A 24,916-nucleotide genomic window follows, 5' to 3' on the forward strand; every position below is an offset into this window, starting at 1 on the left:
GATGGTTACTAAGTGACTGAAGTGCGCAGGAGCGTACTAGCCGTGGAGGCCCTGGACAGAGGGAAGATTCACACCCCGGGTGGAACAGAGCTGGACAGAGTGAGATTTCCTCACTGTCCTCAGGACAGCACATCATTTAAAATGTGAATTGTGGATTTCTGGACTTTTCCATTTAATATTTTCATACCGCAGTTGACCATGGGAACTGAATCTGTGGGAAGGGAAACCGCGGATAAGGGGGTCTACTGTATTCTGCTTCCTAGCGGATGCCTGGCTGTCTTCTTAAACCTTGACTCACCAACATCAGCCCACAGCCTCAAACATACGTAATGTGTCAATTCTGGTATCTCTAAGGAAGAGATTTCAAGAAATGGTAGAGAAGGAAATAGGACAAAAATCAAAGGAGATGGCTCTGAAAGGAAGCTTAGAGAAACAAACCCCAATGCGTGGTAACTTCATATGTCTAAAAAAAGTGCCAGTCAGCTGGCTGGCAGATGAAATTAAAAAAAAAAAATCTTTGCATCACTGTGGATCGAGTTTCCTCAAGAAAGCATAAATGAAGACTGGCCCCTCCCATAGACCGAGGCTCTGGGCTGCGTTCTAGAAGCCTGATCCCTTCCAGTCAGGAGAGGAGCCAGCCCTCATGCAGAGAGCTCAGAGTTGAAGGGAGATATCATAAAAGGAAAAGACAATACAAAGGAAGCTTCCATTGGAGAGGGCCTAGGAGGAAAGAAGGCAAAACCCACTTCCAAATGAAGGTGTTAGAAATGGATTCTGTTTACTTTCATTTCACTTTTGAGACAGTTCCTAGAGAGACTCATGGGGGACACAGGAGCTGAGAGGAGGGACATAGGACTTCAGTGCTCTCTGCAGGAAGTCACTGAAACAATGCCCAGCGCTATTTCAATCAAATATGCGCTATCTGGGCAGGATCGCAAGCAAAGCTAAACAATCTCTTTGCACTTACTAAGCAGGCGCTTGGGAGAAGTGAGTCCCTAGGGAGCTGTGGGTGTTCTCAGCCCCTCTTTGCATACAGTGGAGCATACTCTCCCCAGACCTCCACTGCACTTCCCAGTGAGCAGACACCTGGAACTAGGCCTGAAGCCCTCCCTCTATGGCCTGGAGGGTCACAGCCTGAACCAGGCGGCAATCTGGAAAATATGACCAAGGGATAACAAAAGGTAACATTTTCACACTGGCTCTTGCAGACTGGTAGTGCCTGTCAGTCAACACCTGAGAAGGCGGGGCCCTGTGGGCAAGGACTTTTCTATCCCGATGTCTCCTTAGCAGGTACAAAATAAACTACAATGTGTTAACTACGGATGAAGCTGCATTGTCTGAGAGTTGTAAAGAGCAATGACATGACTAAAACTTTGAAAAACACTTGTGTACAAGATTGCATATTGTTGCCTGGAGGGGTAGCTCACTTGGTTACAGCATTGCCCAATACCACAAGGGTGTGGGTTCGATCCCTGGTCAGGGCACATACAAGAACCAACCAAAGAAAGCATGAGTAAGTGGAACAACAAATCGATGCCTCTCTCTCTCTCTGTCGCATATCAATAAATTTTTTAAAATTTCAGAAGATTGCATAGTTTTGCTTCCCTATTTCAATTTCAAGAAGAAATACTTCTTCTTGGATCTCATGCCAACCATAATGCAGCAATGAGAAGAATGGTATAATTGATTTATATAATGCACATACCTAAAAATAGATGAAAAGGAGTATCTTTGGTGCTGAGGATGGAAATTATTTTCCCTAGGATCTCTTGCACTTTTAAATGGTATGCATACTGATGAAAATCTCTCCAAAGTTACCACCCACCCACCTATGGACATGCATGGATGTGAAAAACCCCCAGCAAACTGTCCTTATAAAGCACTAATGTATCACCGTGCAAATATGAGATGTTGAGGGTTTACAGACAAATGCAGAGGTAAAAAAAAAAAAAGTGGTCAAGAGGATGTTGAAATCATAACTTTTCTTCCGCTTCATTATTAAGAACCCAAGACTCAAATATTTGGAGTTGTGGGAACATAAAGCTCGTACAGCTATGTTAAAAATAGAAGGTAGCCCACTGTTCGCCTTTTGCTTACCGAGCAGGATTTCACGTTATCAGATAGCCTTTCTCTGAGGAGCTTGGGCTGGGTTTCTAGAATCTGAAAAGCAATGGTAAACAAGTGAGGAGAAAGACTGTCTTGCCAGGCAGTGCTCTCAAGAAGTAAACAAATTCCACACATGATGGCTGATGATGTTAATAGCATGTGGGATGTTAATGATACAAAAATAACAAGTACAAGCTCATTACTGCTCATTATTATAATAACTTTAGTTTCAGATGGTTTATGTGGGGATTATTAGAATCTGAATCTCCTTCCTATAATTCATTTTAAACCCCTTTAGAATGCAGGAAAAGTACTATTACTCTAAATTGAGGGTAGCCAAATACAGCCCACAGGACAAATCCTGCCCACCACCTGTTTTGAGGGTTTTTTTTTAATGTAAAGAAAGTTGTATTGGTACCCAGAGCTGTCTTTTCATTTATATACATATCTATGGTCTCTAGCTGTTCCCACCTACAATGGGAAGGTTCAGGGGTTACAACAGAGTCTGGACAGAGCACAAAGCCTAAATTATTCATTATCTGGCCCTTACCAATGAATGCATTAGACATTTACTTATTTATCCTGTCTCTGTGGCACAATAAATATCAGATACATAAAATTTCAATATCTAGTATTATTTTCCTGAATGTGACGAATGGGATTTGCATTAAGCTGCCAAAGCGTCCTCCCCGCGCTGTGTTGCACTCTGCTCTCTCCAACAAGAACATGGAGTCTGTTTTCTCTCGCCTTGAACATGGGGTAACCCTGTGACTACTTTGACAGCAGAATACAGCAGAAGGTGCCCTGCAGCTTCTGCTTTGCTCCTGGCACCCTGAGTCACCACGTGGACAGTGTGTGCCCCCTGCTGGAGAAAGAGGCCCCACCAGTCCCAGGTGGATGCCAAACAGAAGTGGCCTCAGCCAACACCACACCGTGAACCGCTAGCTCAGTCTAGGTAACCTCTGTCATTACGCAGCAATAAACGAACTTGAAGTTTTCATGTTCCATTTAGTATTTCAAAACTTTAATATGTTTAAAAAATAGCCGTGGCTGGTGTGCCTCAGTGGATTGAGTGCCCACCTGCGAACCAAAGGGTCACCAGTTGGATCCCCAGTCAGGGCACATGCCTGGGTTGCAGGCCAGGTCCCCAGTGGGGGGCACAAGAGAGGCAACCACGCATTGATGTTTCTCTCCCTCTCTTTCTCCCTCCCTTCTCCTAACAATAAAAAAATAAAATCTTTTAAAAAATTATTTTAAAAGATGACTTAAAAAAGATATCTAAAAAATAGTTCTAAAACAGGCCAACTCCATTATCTTTTATATCTTAAGAGCAGGACACACCAGCCTGTTCAGAGAGCAGTGAGCTGGTAAAACGTCTCCTAAACCGCAGGGAACACATGGAGAATCATCTAAGACAGTGAAATCACCTGGCAACAGCAGTAAGCTACCAAACACAAACAAAACTCTGGAAAGATTTTTGTTTTAATCCACCATCTCAGTATCAGGAGTTTCCTAGAATCTCATCTTTGAATACAGCATGTTCCCCCCTTCTACTCTTCTTATTACACAGAAAACCGGTCAGGAGAAAGAAAGATTTGAGGGAAACCAAGAGAATGTTGTTGAGTTTAATTAAGTCTGCTTATGAAAGGCAACTTGCAATTGACTAGTGCTGAAGGGATCAAAGTTGGTAACAACTGTTCGAGCAAAGACAAAATGGTTATGGAGGGGAAGGCAATGAAAGGAGAAACTGATGTGGACATGAGAATACAAGTCCCCTTGGGATCACAGAGGCCTGGAGCAGGGGATTCGGTTTCCCGTGGAGTACGGATATGAGGGCTCAGCAAACTGAATTTACATTTCAAAGACCAGAGGGACTTCACTAACTATTGAAACACAGGTGCCTCAAAGAGGGAGCTAGAAGAAAACAACTCCAAAATGATTATGGCAACTGGGTGTGTTTGTGGGGGAGAGAGTCGATGATTTGTTTTCCTTCTTGTTAATTGTGCTCTGAAGCATCTGCGTCTCTTAGTTTTTAACTTGGTTTTATCTGGGGGCTGAAAATGTTAGTATCGTGTGATTTTCAGAGAAATGGAGATTGGTTGTTTAATAGTATACTACTACTAATAATTAATAAGTACCTTTAAATTTTTAGAAAACGTTTTTTTAAGCCTAAGTAGGATGAAGAAAATAATTAAAGCATACAAATAAATATATTAGAAAACAAAAATATAGCATTGTTAGAAATACAAGAGCAAATTTCTTGTAAAGAAAAAGCATAAAAGTGATCACCTTTGATAAATACAATTGATTTAAAAAAAGGGGGAAAATGCCTCCTAAATAAATTACGAGTGTTAAGGATCTAACAACAGTTTTTGAAAATAAAAAATAGGCAGGCACGATTGCGATATATTTGAACAGGCAGATCGGGATTGGCCACCTTTACCTGTAAAGGACCGGATGATACGTAATTGAGACTTGGTGGCACTTGGGATCCACTGAATTCCAGAGTTAAAGGTAAAAATCAGTAAAAGACAATGATGAGTTAATGAACGACAACAATTGAGTGGGAGAGGGCTTTGTAGAGGCATTTGCATGCGAGACCAGTGAGAAGGTTATTCACAATAATTCGTCTGGGCAGCAATTTGGCAAATGTAGGAAGAGCCCGAACAGTGTTGTTGATATTGCCTGTTGATACCTGTGGAGGAGGGAGCCCTGCTGCCCGGCTGCCGTGGGCCCCGGGCTTTGGAGAAGGGGCCTTTGGAGCTAAGGCTCCGGTTTCTGAAGAAGGGGCACCGCCCAGGAGGCCCCTCTGGAAGCAGCTGCTGCCGCCGCCGGGGCGAGGTGCCACCGCAGTCAAGACTTGAAGAGCGAGGCGGTCGGGACAAAGCCCCGCGCGCGTCCTCCGGCCCCTCTCCAGCGCCCTCTCCTGGCACAAATCGGGAGCACGCCGGCAGGGGAGGAATTGGTGCGCCGGCTCCCCTTTCTAGAAAAACAGCACAGCGGAGCGGTGAAAGAAAAACTGGCAACACCTTGGAACTTCTTTATAAAATTTCCCTTGAGGGTACAAAATATACTGGACATTCCCCAAACCAGAGCCTTGATTCTAAAAACCTTAAAGGACAGAAGTGAAAAACTAGCATCAGATGTACCTTTTAGAGTACCTTCCGGGAACACGCAAGACTTTCTTCATTATTATTATGATTTTATTACTCATTTTAATCTTGACTTTGTGATAGATCTGGCTTGGAAGCTTTAAGGGCCAGGGTGTAGTTTTCCAATAGGTTTATTTCTCCACATTTTTCTGTACAAAATGCATGACAGTCTTACTTCTACACAGCAGCAATTCGTATCACCAGTTGTAAGACTTGTAAACTAAGAGCAGCCGCATTATGGAGCATCTGTAATGGAACCTGACATAAATCGAAAAACCTCAGGCAGCTTTCGAATATGGTTACACACTGAAAGCAGTACACTGATGCCGACATCATCTTATTCGATCAGCTGGTCTTGACTGAACCGAAAGGACAAGGGTGCACATAATTTCTTGAGAAGAACGTTTATTATGAGGACAGTCTTCTTCGGTACTAATTCACTTTTCACAGATGTGTAAAATCTAAGAACTTTTAGCTGCGTACTGCTTAACCAACGAGAGTGATTTTGTCCTGTTTACAGAGAATATTGTTTGACCTGTCCTTGATCATACCACAACGGTATGTTTGCCATATCATGTGTTGGAATGGTAAGCGTAGGTTTTTAAACTTGTCCTCTCAATTGAGAAAACCAAAAGAACTGGTTTGCCTTATTAATAAACCCGAGATCCCTTGGAAATTATCGAATGTGGTGCATTTGCTCTATTCAACACAATAGCTAAAACATTCCTTGGATGACCAATGAACTCCTTTCCATCATGTCATTAATAGTTGCCCTGGAAATCAATTAGTGAGCAAAGTGGCAGACCATCATCTCCTCCCCTGCTTTTTACCACAGTCAATTTAGTAATTTTTTTATTTTTGTAATTTCTATGTGACCACCAAATAACAGTTCCTAATAGTGCATAAAAACACTGGGCTGGGGTGATGTGAAAGGTCACGTGGAATGTTTCAAAATCATGTCAAGTTTTCCTCCACTTTTTTTCTTTTAGCTCCCTGTGTTATAAATCTGTCCCACAAGACGACAGCCTGAAACTTAACACCCGGGAACTCTTATAGAGCCAGGTCCCTGTCTAATGGGGTAACTTTAGACTCTAGAAAATGCGAAAAAGCACATGTCTGGCCATCCAGCAATTCTGAGTGCATGACCTAGAGAGGCTGCCGTTTGGATACAAGAACTATGGACCAGCACTGTTTTGCAGCACTATCAGTAAAAGGGGAACTTCGAAGCCATCTGAATGTGCAACAATGGTGCAGAAATTAATACAGGGTATTCCATCCCTGTGATAGACTCCTAGACAGCAGCTGAAAGGATTAAATGTGTGTATATGTAAAAACACAAATTGATGTAGTTATGTAAATGTACATAATATAGGTATGTATTATACATATCCTATATGTACACATGTATCTGTGTGTGTGTGAATATGCATCTATACATATGTCAAAAGCATGAGGAAGAGACCAGGGCCAAGGCGACCCATGTGCATGATCTGTGCAAGCTCAGGGTAGTACTGCCTCTGGAAAAGTACAGGGGGAGAGAGCCAGGTAATGGTGAAGGGAATTTTAGCGAAATCCAAAATGTCTTCTTTTTAAAACAGTGGCTGGAGACAAATCTTACAGAATAATAACACTTAATTTTATGGGGAAAACGTATGTTGTGTTCTTCTTTCTTGTGTTCCACAAACTTTAAGTTTCTTACAAATAAAACTAATGTTGTGCCAGCTACAAGATCCCAAAGATGTGTGGCTGTCTCTGTCCACTCTCTCCCTTGCTATACGAGCAGGAGCAGGTACATGTCCCTCGGTTAGCAAATGGCTTCTCAACATTCCAGAATTTCAGCAATTTCAGCCTGGGCAATGAGGTGTGAGCTGTTCCATCGACGGGTGCAAAACATACATACCACACAGGCAGGTTGCTGTTAGCTATCGCTGCCTAGCAAACCACTGCACAACACAATGGCTTAAAGCGATACGCATTTATTACTCATCAACAATATGTAGATCAACCGGGCGGTTCTGCTAAACCAGGCTAGGCTTGGCAGTTTGGTTGGCTTGTCTATGCATCTGGAGTGGGCTGGTAGGTAGGCTGGGGGCTGGCTGGCCTAAGATGGTTTCACTCACCTGTTGGGGCAGTCAACTGGTTGTTAGCTGAATGATGAGAATAACTAGGCAACCTGTCTCTTATCCGTCACGTTAGCCTGGACTTGTTCACATGTCAAACAAAATTCACTTCTGCCATATTTTCTTGACTAAACCAAGTCCCAAAGCCAGACTAGTCTGGGCTTTATACACAGCAGAGCAGCTCCCTTGATGTGATCTATTGAAAAGTCAGCCCTCAACAGAAGGAAAAAAAACAGACCAAGTTCAAGGGGAGGGAAAATAGATCCTACCTCTTGATAAGAGAAACTGCAAATTCACATTTCAAGGGTTAGGGACATGGACATGGTGTGTATGGGGCGTGTGTGTGTGTGTGAGAGAGAGAGATTTAGAAACATTTTTCAACGTCTACCATACCATGGCTTCTCATGGACCACAAAATTAACAAAGGGTTTGAATGCAATGATTGGTTAAGCTTTATGTGCTCCAATACAGCATTTCTGGTGTTCACTTTCTTTTAAATACAGCCCAAACACATTCCAACAGCGTTCATCCTGACACTAATAGGTGTGTCTCTATACAACTCACAAATCATTTTCCGGATAATAATGGACAACTAATAGACGCTGACAACCTGAAATTGTCTCGAAAGTCACCTTTACAATAGTGAATATTGCACAGTAAATAGAACTGCAGGCTGCTGTAATTTACCTTGTGCCAAAGCAGATCTCCAAAATGATGTATTAAATCATTCCGCTGAAGGCTGTAAACCTGAGTGGGAATAGTACAAATCAATAGGAAAAGTCGAGTACTTTATTACCTATGGTTTTTCACAACCTTGCAGAAGGATGAAGATTGATGTCACAAAATGCTCAAACATGAAGAATTGTCAAGATGAACTGGCTATCATTTGCATTATTCTGAATTCATGTTATTTTTGCTGTCACTAGCCTGTTTATTAACCTTTTATTGCTTATATCACAGAATCAGTATATACTTACTCTTACGCTGTACAGAAGAATTCGGAAATCAAAGTTTGAAGATTGGTCCACTCCATGTCTGCATATGAAGGAAATTATATGAAGGCACAGCACTGGATGTACTGAACTTCGGGAGAAGTGTGAACTCAGTGGAGAAAAGGAACCTTGGCTGGCCTTAGGCAAGGATGCATGAAAAAGGACATGCTGGAATATTGGATCAAACAGTCTTTTAAGTTCTCAAAAATGAATTTTCGCCCTGATTGGTGCCGCTCAATAGGTTGGGCATCGTCTCACAAGGTGACGGGTCCATTTGCAGTGGGGCACGTGCCTGGGTTGCAGGTTCAGCCCCCCGTTGGGACGTGTACAAGAGGCAACCGAACAATGTTTCTTTCTCACATCGATGTTTCTCTCCTTCTCTTTCTCCCTTCCTTCCCCCTCTCTAAAAATGAAATAATTTTTTTAGAAAAATGGGTTTTCATGGTGTATTTTCTTGAGTTTTAGCCATAGCCAATACCTACATCTCTGTTTTAACTGAGAGATAATTCACATAAAATTCACCTTAAAAGTATATAATTCAGTGGTTGTTAGTACAGGATTCTGACATGCAGGTTATTAAAATACTAATTTCAATACACCTTTACATGACTTAAGAGGAAAATATGAACACAATAAATGTGACACATAACTGCAGGTTTGGCAGCTTAGGAAAGTAACAATTTAAAAAATGACAAAAGGGGGATAATGTATGATTTTTATAAGGATAAGGATGGTCTAGACATTTAAATTATATTTTAATCGATGAATTATTTGAAAAATTATTAATATACAATAGAAATAATATTTTCAATACTTATTTAAATCAACCTAAGCTGCAAATAATCAGCTTAAGGGAAGTTGTGATTCAGAAATGCCTTCAGGGAAAGAAAGTAGCTTCTCATTATTAGGAAATGAATTAATTGTCAACTCAAGGTATATAATATATAAATGTTCCAAGAGACAGTCTGTGTTCATTTCATTGGCGACATTTAACAAGTAGAATTTGTCAGGGAAAGTTTTTTCTTTCCCAGGCCAAGAATAATTGCTGATTACACTTTTTCAACAATCCGGAGCACACTGCAGATGCGCCGCCTTTAAACAGAAATCACAGAAAGCAAATGGCGATGAAACCTAGCAGGAACCCAAATGCTACTCTAGATGATACACCAAAAACCCAAGTTACTTGGCAACTAAGTGCACTAAGATAATGTCTAGTCTGATTTAGAAGTTCTGATTCTCACTCGTCAGTAGATGCAAAGTTTCTTTGACGAAACCATTTACAAAGTTTGAAAAATTCCCTGTGGCCCTTGTTGTTAATGAGAAGTGATCTTTGGAAATTAAGATCCACTGAGCTGAGCTACAAGGACAGGCAGGTGCTGTATTCATGGCCTGTGTGGTGCTGGCCTCCCTTCAGTTGACTTGGATTTTCTCAAACATCCTGGGGGGGAGGTGAAGGGGAGGCATGTGGGAGACTAAGATAAGGATTAGATGGGGGACCTGAGAGACCATCAGCTGGTCAGGATGGGGTGGGGGGGATAAATGTGCTGGCGCTAGACCAGCCCAGGGTGCGGCAACAAGACAGCGAAGAGCTGTACCAACGTCCAGGAACCACCTGCTAGTCTAGCTGTCAAAGGACACAAAACCAAAGGAAAGGGAAACTAAAGACCTAACAAACAAAGGCACGAAGATAAAACAAAGTAAAACACAAAGTTGAGTCAAGGTGTTACCTTACTGGTCCTTTGCAATAAAGAAAGAGGACAAGGTCAGAGTGAAAACTCTCCCTCCTGCTTCTTTGCAACAAGACCAGCTCTGCTTTATTTAGATCATCAAAAATAACATCTTACAGAATGGGAACCATACATTACACAACAAAGTATAGCTGTAAAAATCTCAAACATGTCAGGCAACACTTTTTTTAGATCACCAAAAATAAGGTTTTACAGAAAAGGAACTGTAAAAGCAAATGTATAGCTGCAATTTTCCTTTTGCCTTCAATATCAATTCCCTGTAAAATATTTTGGGACCACTTTGCAGTTTCCAAGCAAAACTCAAATTTGTTGGACAGAGTTGCTCAGCATCATCCTAAGAGTGAAAAGAGTTTTGCAAAACAATTTTGCTTAGTGCTAACAAATAACTAAAAGATGTGGTTATTATTAATAACTCCCACTTCCACTGAAACAGCCTAACCTATGCATTTTCACGAGCGCTTCACTGGGAACACAGCTGTTCGCCCCTCCCAGCATAGATGGCGTGCACAGTGACTAGGGTCAGACGTTGGACGCTGTTCAGGCACCACTTGAAGTACTGCTTGACAGAAAGGAGTAAGTATGTAACAACTCAAATAACTGGGCCCGCCTCTGCTACAGCCTCCCCAGGGTGGGCATCACATCTCCCACCATCTCCCCAGTTCTCTACTGGGGACCTAAAACACAAAGCTAGGCAGAGAGGCTGTTCTTGCAGAGCCATGGAAATGCTAATAAATCGCCCTGGGATTCTTAGTGCTGTAGTGCGCCTCACAGGCAGCGACATAGGCAGACTCTGGGAAGAAGTCGTCATGGTATTCTGCTAAAAACCTGGAAAAAGAAAGGAAAGAAAAATGGCCCCAGTGATTACTGCAGTAAGGACTAAATACCAGCAAGCAAAATCTTAACTTCCGACCACTCTAACATGTCACTCTTTTTGGTATTAGGAAAAAATGAATATAATCTTGATTTCTATATACTGATTACTTTCACTGCACATTTCCAGCTTCTACATTAATTAACTATTTCATCAGAATTCTTTCACTATCAAATGTACAAATAGAAATAGAACCTAAACTCCACTAGGTGGCAGTCTTGATTATATAAACACTTCTGTGTAAAAAAAGGCCTCAGTGACTGTATCTACATTTTCCTGTTTTATTTATTTTTAAGATTTATATTCATTTCCAGAGAGACAGGACGGGAGGGCGGGAGAGAGAGAGACAGAAATATTGATCGCTTGCCTCCTCCACATGCCCTGACTGGGGACCGAACTCACAACCCAGGCACGTACCCTGACCAGGAGTCGAACTGGGTGACCCGTTGCTTAGCAGGAGGTGGCCCAACCAACTGAGCCACACCAGTGGGGGCTACATTTTCCTGATTTAAAAACAAACTATAAAAAATAAATTATAAACTCAGCAACTCTCATTTGAGAAATTCATGTTTATTAAGAGCTCAGTGACACCAAAATTGAATGGGATAGCGAGTTAAGAACATCTTGTGTCATAATTTGCTACGCCTTATGTGTTACAGTTCCAGCTTACAGTATCAAAAACAGAAGCAAGAAGACTGACTTATGTCTGACAATGGCTGTTAAAACGTGGCCATTCAAGACTCTCTGATACACAGAGGCTACCTTGACTCGGAAGCATCATCAAAGACTTCACCATAAAGCACTAAAACATTCTCACATGGGTCATATTAACAAGTAAGCTAATTAGCCCCAGGTTTGTTTCCCCGGCCTCCTCCCATCTGTCCAAATTCCTGAAAATTTAAGGATGGACCTCTGCAGTACCTTCTTCAGTAAAAACTGAGCCAAAATTCATTCAAGGGTGAACTTGTTCTTCCTTGATTGTACCCTTTTTACAACTGTTACTGTGTCCATTGATTCTCTAGCTGAATACTTTGCATATATTTTCAAAACCAATTACTATACTTATTTGAAAATATTTCTAAGTTACTTCCTAAAATCCTAATTTCTATTTTGCATTGGGCATACTTCAAAATCAGCAGCCTTTGCTAAGCTAACTTTGGTAAGCTATCTCTTCATATTTTACTGTCATTATCTGATTTCAGCTTACAAAATTTTTATGCCAAATAGAGTTGTGGATTTGTTTGAGGGGAAGGCTGGAAGGGAAGAAGGTAATTCTGTATAGAAAACCTATCCACATGGCAGGCGAATGTAGCCCAGCTCCTGACTCAGAAAACCGGTGGGGAGCGCATTGGCACACAGAAACCGAGCCCACGGATCGGTTTTCCAGTGCAGAATGAGGCCTGCATTGTACCTCGGCTACTTTGAGGCTTGCTTTTTGCTAAAACTCCCTCACCCTCATGAGGCAGCAAATGTTTACTGCATATCTTTAAAGTAACTTCCTAAAATCTGTGCTAAACCTCCCAAGTATGGAGTGTAACCAGGTCAACCACTTTTCCCCTTGATCTGTAACACCCTTCTCTTTGACGTAATTAGCAACATTCTTTCCTTTGTTATCTGTAAAAGGTAATCACCTAAGCGAACCTGTGCATAGTAAATGAGGACCATCCTTGATGTAATGTACCCAGAAAAGCAATAAGAGCCTGCCCAGGCCGGGGTCGGGGCCCTCTCTCACTTAAAGAGTGGCCCTGCCGTCCCTTTTTCTCCACAGGACTTCTGTAGTCCGTGTGAATTTGTTCATCACAGCCACAACACGCGGACCCTGCGGGCTGGAGTCCACATCAATTCTGAAACTTGTTTCTAACAAAATGTTCCAAAGTCTCATTCCACACATGGACACTTCATTCAAAATGCCTACAGGAAAAGTATCTTTTACAAACTCCAAGACTGACTGCTCTGGCAGGAGTGCTCTCCACTCTGTGTAGATCCTACTTAATTAGCTCTGGCAGGTTGGGGCCTGACTACAAGGAAAAGGCACCTGCTTAAAGACAAGGAAGAAAGTCAGTCAGCTAGATAGGACAAGCTGGGTGAGCCAGGCTGAGGACGAGCCTTGACTGCCAAGGAGAGGAACTAGTCAGTAGACATGTGGGTAGGGAAGAGGGAGAGAGCTGGGCCACAGCCAAAAAAGAGGTGGGGCCCACAGCACTGCGGGGGGAGGGGCAGTAAAGGTGGGGGCAAATGGTTTTGTGATACGCTAAATGACTGACTCTATCAGGTGAAAGGAATAACCTTTCTCTGAATTCACAAACTGTCAACAATAGTCATTTATCTTAACTTTAAAGTAAATCCCAAAAATCCAACCTATAAATGCTAATATTTAAGTTAATGTACTTGCAACAAGAAAGAGTCTAATACTTAACGTACTCCTGAATGAAAAATACAAAATTAAATCATCAATCTTAATCAATCACTTCTACTATAGAAAATTAATTTTCTTTTTACAAGGTTATGCAACTGAATTCTTTTGGTGACACAAAAAATTTAACTCTGCCCTGGCTGGTGTGGCTCAGTGGACTGAGCACTGGTCTGCAAACCAAAAGGTCACCAGTTCGATTCCCAGTCAGGGCACATACCTGGGGTGCAGGCCAGGTCCCCAGTAGGGGGCATATAAGTGGCAACCACACATTGATGTTTCTCTCCCTCTCTTCCCCATCTGTATTAAAAAATAAATAAATAAATCTTTAAAAAAACTTTATGTCCATACAATGAATAGCCTTGATTCAGAAAGCAGATAAATTATGGGAAAAAGAAAGCGCCAAACCCCGCCCCTCTATGTTACAATTACAGTTACAAGCAACCATACTGAAAATATCAGAGCTGGCTTCCACACTTGCTAAAGAGAAATCCAGAAAAGTCATATATAAGGCACTGTATACATACAAAGCAGTAGGGGTTAATTTTTAATAAGAGTAATAAAAATACCTCAGAAAAAGATCAAAGTGCTTCAGTAAAGCCTTCAGATTCTTTTCAGAAAAGGACATCTTTCCAAGGATTTCTGGAAGTTTCACTGTATTAAAAAGAAAAAAACATTTACAATCACCAGAACCCAGCAGTGGAATGGGTAGGATATACTCAGAGATCATCTGGGTATCTGTTTATCCTTATTTGAACTGAAATCAAGACCTACATTATCAAACAAAACTAAAAACTCTGAGTGAACAGGAAGACAGAGTGGTAGGACAAATGTTACAAATATAATTTTTATGAAATTTAAGATTCATGAAGTGTTTTTTTAAAACAGGTCACACCTTTCAGTAATTTTTCTTAGACACCAAAATTACCACAAGATGTACCTAAGGTAACGACAGTGTTAAAGTGAAAGCAAAAACATAAGAGTTGGGGGGAGAAGAGAGCAGGGGCCAGGATTTCTTACCAAACAAGCGCAGCAAATGTTGTGCCCCGTAAATGTAGGAGGGTGGAGGTGGCTGGTCACCTGGAGGGTAACTGTCAGGTACCAGTTTCCAGGAGAGGACCTGGGAAAGGCGTGGGTTGAACACTCCCATTACCAACAGACCTCAACATCTGGAATTCTGGCAGAAATACACGTGCTTGGACATTCTTAGACCAGCAGGCCGATGTCACCCATCAAGTGTCACATTCCCACCCCCAAGCTTCCTGTCCCTCTAGCACCTCAGGAGTTCCTCCATAGCTAGACCAGAAAATGGGAGGAAACAGTGATAACACTCCAATGTGGAAGTTCTGAAGAAACCCCCAACTGTCCCATGGAGCTCTTTGTGGGCGTGATTTCAGGGTACAGAAGAGTGTAATGCGTTATGCTGAAGAGAGTCAACATACATAATAATTAAGTTCAATACGACACTTGCAAAAAAGTGAAGACACAATATAAAATATTGTGTATAATTATTATGTAAATATACAGAAAAAAACCCCATGAAGTAATACCAAAATGTTAATGTTCATTTCTTAGTGGTAGAATTATCATATAGGGGGCATGAGAATCACTGTATGTTTTCCATATAGATTATATATTAGCATATATATTGCAGTTTTCTACTGTAACTTTTGAAAACATTTTTGCCTTTTAAATCAATCCTAGGAGGATCCACCTTCCTTGGCAACATGGAGACACTTCTAATCACCTAAAAATTATGATAATAAATTGTATGTAGAGGGAAAAGCAAGCCACTATATTAAAGTAAACACAAGCTTATAAAAATAAATGAAAGTGCAGGAGGGGAAGGCTTAAAATTATGGAAATATTTGACTTCCTAATTTACAACACCTACTACGTGTAAATTGGCTGTAACTGGTTTGGTCATTTCGTTCCTTTTCCTTTAATGAAAATCCTGCCTTATAAGAGAATGAAGCAGTGAAAAGTAACCCAAAGATGTTTTGAGTAATATTACTATTGTTTCAAAATTTCCCAATTTCTGCTGTGTTATATTCACTTGGGAAACTAATATGACCCATTGAATCAAGTGAAAACAGAAGTCAACCCTGAAAACACAATCTGACTCTTCACAGAAGAACTGTGCTGACCCCTAGTAGAGTACCTTCCCCCCTACACAGAAACGAGGACACCCCACCTCCCAGGTGGGGTTCACAAAATATCCTACTGCACTAAGAAGGCATCTCCTGAATCCCAGAAACACTCACTACCTACATCAGTTCAGTGGCCTTAGAAATAGAATTTTAAAAGGAAAAGATTCCCCATCTGAAAAATGGAAACCAGTGGCAAGGTAAGAATTCGAGGCAGTTTAGGCCAAGTGCCTGACACAATGCCCACATACAGCAGGCCCTCCAAGGGGTGGCTATTGACATCACGGTTAAGAACAGATTTTATGTTTTTAAATGGTTGAAAAACAGCAACAACAACAAAAAACAATGTCTCACCACACATGAAAATTATCTGATATTCAAATCTCTGTGACCATAACAAAGTTTTATAGGAACATAACACATTCATTTAGAAAGTGTCTATGGCTACTTCTGGAGTTGGGCAGTCTTGTTAGACACTGTGTGGCCCGCAAAGCCTAAAATATTTACTCTCTGGCCTTTTGCAGAGAAAGTGTTCCAATACCTATTACACAAAATGACAACATAGTAGGTCCTCGGATCACGTCATTTGGTTATAATGTTGATGAGATGCTGTAGGAATTTAACTCCTGTTTATGTCAATTAGCCTACGGTAAAACTGGTTTTATTTTATGGCATTTCGCTTGAAGTCAAAGAACCTGTCCACGATGTTAAGTGAGGACTTACTGTACTCACGTATCAATACTTACAGTTACTTAGAATGAATGTAAGTGTAGGGCTGGAACCCTAAGAATCTTCTCATTTTAGAGACCAAAAACGCAAAGGTGCACACCATAGGAACAATTCTGTTAACGTTCCCAGCAAGAGCAACACAATGCTTCTACAGAACAGAAGGACTGGGGGGGGGGGGGGGGGGGGGGGTCGGACATGAACTCTACCTCATTTATTTCGTTCGTTCTTCTGCCCTCAAAGCTGGCAAACACCGCACTGCCTTCTTTGCTAGGGGTCACAGGAACAGGTGAGGATGATCTGCTGTGCACGGGGGTCTCTTCAAAAGGAAAAGATGTTCATTATTCACTTAGAAAGCACACAGCTATGAATTAAAGACTGCGGGAAGACAGTGACAAATAGCAGAGAAGTTATTAATGTTTAATGATAAGGCTCTCCTATTATAAGAAAGTATCTAGAATATTATTTAGGGGGAAGAAAAAGGGAATCAAGAACTAATAGAAGCTACAACAAAATGAACCTTGTAAACATGATGCTGAGTGAAAAAAGCCACAGACACAAGGCCACATACTGCATGATTCCACTGCTGAGAGTCCATGCCCAGAAGAGGCAAATCCAAAGGGGCAGCAAGTCATTAGTGGTTGCCTAGTATGACGGCCAGGGGAGGGAATGGGGAGTGACTGATAACCGACTGATAACTGACTTGTGACACAGAGCCAACTAAACCAGTAGGCGCCAAGCATTCAACTACAGAGATAAAGCCCAGCTGGCCACCCTCTCCCAGCCAGCTGCACCTAGGCCAGGGAAAATGCCTCCTGAGCCTCAGTCAGGCCTAAGCTCAAGTCAAATTCCCACAGGCGAGTGGGCAAATGTGGGTGTGCCATGTACTCCTCCCACCTTTCCTCAGCCCCTCCTGCTGGGGGGACCCCTTTCTGTACCAGGGCATGGACCTACTTTTCTCCAGGTGCAGGAAGAGCTTGGGCATGCTGGCGGATGTGTCCTGCTGTCGGCGCTTGGGCTGAGGTGAGGCGCTGCTCTCAGACAGCCTGTCGCTGTTGGCAGAGTGGCGTGTGGAGCGCCTGAGGGACTGCAAGGCTTCTGGCTCGGCTTTGCGCCTTTTGGGGGTGGCCGGTTCACCTGTGGTCGGCTGACTCTCTGTGGACTGTGGGGTGGATGGATTCAACAGAGGTGGGCTTGGAGAGAGCTCCTCCTGGTTCCTACCGAAGAAAGGGGAGAGTGTCATGCGCCCCCAGTCTGCAGAATCTTTGCAAAACCCAGAGAGGTTCTTCAATGTCCTCCTTCAGACCGAACAGAAAACACACTCTCAACTACACTCCATTAGGGTTATACACATTCACTTCCAAGTGTGAGAAAATAAGTACTTCTTTAAAAAGTCAACCATTTTAACCCTCTCAACCACTGTCCCTTTTATATTTGCCTAAAAGAAGCTTCTCCATTGAGTGTCTGGCTGTCACAACTGGGAGGTGCTACTGGCATCTGGTGGGTGGAGACCAGCGAACATCCTACAATGTAGAGGACAGACCACAGCTAAGAACGACAAGGTTGAAAATGTCAATAGGGCCAAAGTTAAGAAACCCTACTTGCAAGCATAAGAATACTGCATTAATATAAACTATCGAAAGTCTCGACTGTGAGAAAGCACACAGTTCACCAGGGACACTGGGAACCTAGAGGTTTGGAATACAGCATGGGGACATGGACACAGGTCCCCAGTGAGTTGTACAGGCCTCTCACCTGGGGTGACACCAACAGAGAAGGGAGACAGGCTAAGAAAAGACATCACAAGGCAGGCAGAGAACCAGGAGACAGGAGCCACGAAGGGAGAAGGGGATGGAAGGGAAAGGTGGCTTATGCAGAGCACAGTGTGGCCAGGGGCAAGTTGTTAGTGGCCCCCCCCCAGGGAGCAGACTCCGAAGGGGCAGTGGCAGACGGTAAGGAGGCAAGAGAGAGATGAGTGGAAGTCATGAGAACATGCCACTCTCAGGAAGAGGCATGAGGGAGTACTGTAGCTTATACTGATGGATGTAGAGACTTTAGTTTGGGGGACTTTTGCTTCCCTCACAGAAAAGAGATTTGGTCAGGCTTGGTCACTGACGGAAGTGATGACGCAGCACAGCGAGAACAAAACGAACATTTACCTGAAGGCCGCAGGTGGCCGGCCTTCACAGACTTCTTCATTTAACAATAACTACCCAAGGAGGCAGATGTTCCTTCCACAGTAGAGGAGAAAGAAAGAGGCTCAGAAGGCACCTCCCCAAGTCCTACAACCAGTAAGTGAGGGAGCTAAATTCACCTCTCCTACCTCTCCTACTCTTCTCAGGCTGTGTTCTCTTCACTCCTCTGTCTTTGTAAAGAGGGAGAGAGCTGGTCAAAATCCAGCCAAGCTCTCTACCCTGGAACTTACCTATTAGTGTTTGTGGCACTTTCCTTAATCGGAAGAAAAAATTTGGACGAAGTCACCTTTTTATACTGAACTTGTTCATATGGATACAGCAAAACCAATGGGAGAGTGTAATCAAAGGTTATTCTTAAGCCATCCACCATCTCCTTACAAAGGTCAACGCTAGAAGGATTAAAAAGAAGAGATTAGAGACGCAAAAACTTTCCAAAATGTCACAATAAGGTTGTAAATTTTTAGTAACGCAGAATTTTTAACACTACATATTAGACCTACACACACAAAGAATGAAGTGAATCTGTAGATGCCAATGATAAAGGATTAAGTGGCAACACTGGTTTACAAAATAAAGCACAGTTAGTATGCTAGCAATTTTAACCGGCAACACCGAACACAAGAGGTTATTATGTTCGGCGCCACCCGCGCCACCCGAGCAGCTGGTGCTGCAGAAGGTGGACAGACCGCAGTCACTAGAGGCTGAATGAAGGGGGCAGACCCGATGAACGCCTGCCGCGTATTTGGATTTGAACAAGCTACCTGTCCAAATCTACTACAGCTGAGCCACGTAAGCCAAGGCAAGTCTATGAGGACAATTACTCAGACTAGAATAAAGATATGTTTGTAAACAAGCTTTGATAAAATTCTCATTGCCCATTCCGGTGCTTCTCAACGACAAAAAAAGTTACCCCCTAAAATACATTACTAAACAAACTGGTCTTGGTCTTGCATCCAGACCAGACACACTTATTGAACATTTAAAAAAAGGGATGATATTTTAATGTTAAGTTGTATGTTAAGTGATATAGCAAACAAATCCATAATAACTGAAATGAACACAGTGTAGCCTCTTCTAAATGAACGTCCATCTGTAATACACAAAGAGAACCACGAGACGCCAACCCCCCCTGCCCCACCACACTCACTTCTTTTCCGCTGGGATGTAGTGCACATTCATGGTGGTGTGTGCCATGGCATGATGATGACGGGGCCTCTCATTGGCTGAAAAGGCTGCGTTGATGGCGAAATGCTTCACGTACGATTCCAAAATAGTGATGATGTTGGTCTGGCACGGAAGTTTCACTAACTGTTAACAAAAATGTACACAGCTGATGCACTCACTGCGCAGTGTAAACCACATACTGCGACAAACGGCGCTCTTGCCCGCGCCGCTTTTTAAACAGAGAAATAAAGACCACCTGGTTCAAAGAGAATCTTTTAAAAAACTATGCTTTGTAGCTCTTTGATGTTTTTCGTCTACTCATCATATCACCATGTAGATTACAGTATTAATTTTTAAAATAAATACAAGCAGTGATTCTCATGTTAGTGATCTATTAGAACCACCTGGGGAGCCTCTAAAAATATATCCACAGCCACCCCCCACCACAGATCAATTTCATCTTACCCCCCCCCGGGTGGAAGCCCAGGCGTCAGGTTTCTGCAAAGCTCCCTAGAGGATTCTAATGGGCAGCCAGGGCTTGGAAAGACTGTGCACACTTTAATTTAATCAGCGGCAGAGCACTGCTGTCAGATCATTTTAAATCCTGACTCAGTACAAAACCTAAAACAGAAATTTCATTCCCCTAAGGTTCTCAATTGTTTGAGTCTATGATTACAAAATACCGCTAAATGAACGTTCTCTCACAAATCCATGTTTTGTTCCCCCATATACCCGTTTCCTCCTGTTGATATAGTAACAATCGTCCTCCAGCTTCTTCTTTAGAACTTCAGGGATGTCTATAGTTATTGCTCTTTCTTCCATCTCCTTTTTTCTGTGCGGCTCCACTTCTTCCTTCTGCAATATAACACCAGACTTTCACACTTCTTAAAACAGCAGGAGAGTGTATATCCACAGGACTACCACATGGGAGCCTACTATAATACAAACCCAGGTAATCTGCGACATTTACACCAGTAAGGAAGGACACATGTCCTAAGGAAAAGTACATTAAAGGCCAAGAGTTAACTTGTTTTAGGGCACTAACCACACTGCAAATGCTTACGTTCTTTCTTCCCCATTTAATTTTACCAGCAGAATTTACATTAACTGTGAAGGCAGGCAGAATGTGCCAAACTCCGATACAAAACATTTCAAAAGAGTCACCATGGCACCAGCTGGTGTGGCTCAGTGGACGGAGCGCTGGCCTGCGGACCAAAGGGTCACTGGTTCGATCCCCAATCAGGGCCCATGCCTGGATTGTGAGCCAAGTCCCCGGCTGGGGGCATGTGAGAAGCAACTGATTGATGTTTCTCTCACACATCAATGTTTCTCTCCCTCTCTCTCTCCCTTCCCCTATCTCTATAAATAAATAAAATATTTTTTAAAAATAGTCAACATTATAAAAATAAAGTTCACTATTTCATTGAAAAGAAAAAGGTTACTATAATTTGTAGAAATACTTCATCACTATAAAGGGGCACAGAGTTTTATACAGTGACAACAAATAAGGGTTATTTTCCTTTAAATATGAAATACAACTTTATAGTATTCTGTTAAAAAAATGTATTTTCCACCCCAGGCTGGTGTGGCTCAGTAGACTGAGTGCCAGCCCGTGAACCAAAGGGCCGCTGGTCCAATTCCCAGTCAGGGCCCATGCCTGGGTTGTGGGCCAGGTCCCCAGTAGGGGGCCTTTGAGAGAGGCAACAACACATTGATGTTTCTCTCCCTCTCTTTCTCCCTCCCTTCCCCTCTGTCTAGAAATTAATAAATAAAATCTGAAAAAAAGGAAAAATTTTTTTAAATGTGTTTTTACAAAATGCTTCCTGACTGAAGAATTTTACCACTAAAATTTATACCAAAGACAAAGAGTTTTCACAATAAAAATTTTTACCACTTCAGTCTTTTCTTCAGTATCACTTTGTTCACTTACTGCTTCATCCTTTTCTTCACTGCTGTCATCAGAGGAAGTGCTTATTGCTAGGTAAAACAAAAAATATGAAGCAATCCTGTACTACAGACTTCCCTAACTTACAATTCCTCCAGCTGAAATGTGTGTCCTAATGCTGGGAATAATCAACTGCAGTCCTACATATATTTTAAATGCTGGACAGAAACACTGTACTTTTCAGAATATAACTTTATTTTGAAAAATATAACGCCAATATCAATGAGTGCAAAACCACACAAGAAAATGATCTAAAAGTGTTTGGTTACCTAGAACCCCATAGTTACCCGCTGCATTGGAGAGTGAGGCCAAGGCCCAGGGGGTAGCAAGGAGAACACGTGAGAATGGACCCCCTGAGGAATGAGTATAAAGACACTGGCCAAGAAGGCAGTGATGAGGAGCATGACTGATGAGGACTAATTATGGACTTATTGATTGCTACCTTAATTGTCAACAACAACAAAGAAAGAGGCAAATATTATGTATAATGAGCTTAAAACATTTCCCTGCCTGTAATTCCAAGGATCCCTCCCCCTCAATCCTGCAGTACAAAAGAACTAGGTAAAAGTTCTTTTAACCGGAGCGAATAAGTCAAGCCACTCACAGTTCTCATCGTTTTTATCTTTTCCTTCTCCGGGGAGGCTTTTTAAGACAGAATCGACACCAGGCAGGCGGCAGCGCTTCTTCTTTCTTCCTGCGCTTCTGGGAAAAAAAAAAAATGAATGAAATAAATTTTGGTGTTGACTGATAGGAATCTTGAAGTAAAAACAAGATATAATAACAAAGGTTCTTAAGCATGTGACAAATGATTAAACTTTAGAACATAAATGTTGATCTCCATTTCAGAATATTATACAATATCTTTGCAGAAAACACAGCAGTTACTTACAACACAGCAGACACATTCTTCGCTACCACATTTTCAATGTCAAATTGCATGATAAACCATGCTTGTCACATTTTTACTTTCAAAATCACACCAATTTTACACACTAAGAGAAAACACATTGTGATGATTTCTGTATTCTCACAGGCGAGCTACAGCTTTTCTTGCCAATTTACGCTGTAATCTCCGATTTTCATCGGTGTCACGGAGGACATGATCTTCAGCTGCCCACCTATCCCAGCTAAAAAAACAAACAAAAAAGGATGTAAAATTCAGTATTTTACTTTGCTATGAAACAAATGCTAAAAGCACCTCGCAGCAACTGAAGTGTCCCAGAATTATTTACATTTTAGAAAACTATTTAAATAGTTTATAATCACAAAAATGCAAATAAACTGAAGGAACTGATTTAGACAGAGAAGCAACTGGGGTTTCCAGAATTACCCACAGAGAACCCAAATATAATCAACTTAAAAATAATCATTCCTCTGAAAAGACAAGGCTTGATTAAGAAGAAAAAAAAAGTAAAAGCAGGACATGAAACTTTTCTGCAAGTGTTTCTAAAACCTAACAAGGAAGTTTGCAATCTTCCTGTACTGCAGAGGTGGTCAATTTTCAGCCCCATTTAACAAGTACACTCACCTTCTGTTCCAACCATTAAAATGGATCAGATATTCTGGGATCTTTCTGCCTTTTTCGTCTTTCCCAACAACAACATCCACAATCTGAAACCAGAAAGTATTGTCCACAAATGACTGAACATACAAAACACTGAAAGCTAGGTCAGGAGAACTAGATCATAGACCTTTTCTTAAAAAAATGAAAGCATTCGCTCCTTTTTCATATCGAGAGCTGACTGAAACATTTTTCCTTTCAATTCCATTTTTTTCCTGAGTGGACGCCTCAAAATAGGAAGCATCCCTCCAACCTCCCCGTGATTGGTCTCTGAGTGTGGGACTGCGTGCAGCTTCCTGAAGCCATTGGCCAGCCAATTTGTCACTAAAGAAGAGTCCTGGCCAGACAAGAGAGTTGCAGCCCTGAGACCTCTGGGAGTTGTAGTCTCCCCAGCTCCACAGCGCCCAGGGCTACAATGGCTTGCAGATTTTGCCATCCCTTCCAGCGATGTCCCCAGAGGGGACATCTGGGCAAATGATGGGGCGTGTCACACCCAGGGCAGACTCAAGGCAGGGAAGGAGAAGGGAAAGCAACCAGAAAACAGAGATAGGGTTGTGGGGGAGGAGCCCTACAATAGAACTGGCTAAGCCTGGGGTCCTTGAGAAGTCCCCCAATGGGCAGCGCTACTCAGACGCACCTGGGACCCCGGGCTAGCCCCTACCCCCCGAACTGCAATGCCCACTCCCTCTCCCCACCCAGACCTGAGTTGCAGATGTAGCTCAGTCCCCCGCGAGTCCCCAAAACTTAAGTAATGGGCTTGGGGCCCAACTGGGGATCTGAAAACGTAAAAGCCGCAAAGCCCTAAGGGAAGAAAACACCGGGTCAACCTAGCCCTCGGAGCCTACGGGAGGGGCCCAAACACAACTGGGGCCCCAAAACAACGACGTCGCGATTCGACAGCTAGCGCTATGGCGCTATGAATTAGGACCTGGGTCTGTAGGTCAGGGTGTCGCACGGGAGCCCACGCGGCGCTCCGCGTAGAATGAGACTTAACGCGCCATCCGTGAGCGGCCTCCTGGACGCGCGGACCTTGATGACGTCACGAGCGCGACCGACGCGCGGCGACAGCCTCGCGACACCGCAGCCGCGATGTTTCAGACGGCGCGTGCGCAATCCCGTGCGTCGGCCGGAAGCGGAAGCGCGTAGGCCCCGACTCCCCAGCGCGGCGCTCGCGAGCGCTCCCTGCCGTCCGCGCGGCGCCGCGCAGGCCCAGCTGTCACGGGCAGGGAGCGCCTGGGCCCTCCGCTTCCCCCGCTCCGCGCCACCATCCGCACCCGCACCCGCGTCCCGTCACGGGGCCCCCCGACCCGCTCCTCCTCCCTGTCCCTCCGCGGCGGCACCTTGGCATCGTACAGCACTCGCGCCTTGGTGGGGTCAGGCTCGAAGCACAGCACTTTCTCCCCTGAGTGGAATTTAAATTTCATGCCCTCGCTCGCGCTCATTTGCTCATCGTGGCGGAGGGCGAGGCTCCGGGGCGGGCGGAGCGCGCGCGGTGGGGGACGGGGGTGGGGGCGGGGAGGTGGTGCGCTGCGGCGGGGGTGGGAGGGAGGAAACGGGGAATGGCGGAGGCTGCGGCCGCCCCGCCCTCGGTCCCGCCTCTGCCCGCCCTAAGCTGCCGCTGGACCTCCGAGCCGCCGGGGGCTCACCCCGCCCCCCACACCCGAGCGTTCCCCCTCGAGTCCCCCCGGGCTCGGAAAGCTGCGATCGGAGAGCTCCAGCTGTGGCCAAGGTCTTCCCGCAGAGTGGCCTCTCCCGCCCTCGTGGGAAAGGCGGCTGACG

The 24,916-nt window shown here is 43.4% G+C and overlaps 1 protein-coding gene across 4 annotated transcripts; it reads right to left on the bottom strand.

Moving 5' to 3' along the window:
• Positions 1-10,085: 10,085 nt before the first annotated feature.
• On the bottom strand, positions 10,086-24,652 carry MSL3 (MSL complex subunit 3). Of its 4 annotated transcripts, none has more exons than XM_053917370.2 (13): positions 24,478-24,652; positions 23,105-23,187; positions 22,608-22,703; positions 22,181-22,275; positions 21,523-21,608; positions 20,364-20,486; positions 19,615-19,775; positions 18,698-18,856; positions 17,227-17,489; positions 16,482-16,591; positions 14,420-14,519; positions 13,969-14,053; positions 10,086-10,943 (listed from the first exon to the last, which is right to left on the bottom strand). In XM_053917370.2, the coding sequence occupies exons 1-13, from the start codon at positions 24,577-24,579 to the stop codon at positions 10,844-10,846; spliced, it is 1,563 nt and encodes a 520-aa protein (XP_053773345.1). In that variant the 5' UTR covers positions 24,580-24,652; the 3' UTR covers positions 10,086-10,843. The 4 variants fall into 4 exon arrangements, with proteins under 4 accessions (XP_053773345.1, XP_053773346.1, XP_053773344.1 ...); XM_053917371.2 differs by having other exon boundaries at positions 21,562-21,608; positions 22,181-22,278; XM_053917369.2 differs by having other exon boundaries at positions 22,181-22,278; positions 24,478-24,651.
• Positions 24,653-24,916: the final 264 nt, after the last annotated feature.

This window comes from Desmodus rotundus, chromosome X, assembly GCF_022682495.2.
Source record: "Desmodus rotundus isolate HL8 chromosome X, HLdesRot8A.1, whole genome shotgun sequence".
Classification (NCBI taxonomy): Eukaryota; Metazoa; Chordata; class Mammalia; order Chiroptera; family Phyllostomidae; genus Desmodus; species Desmodus rotundus.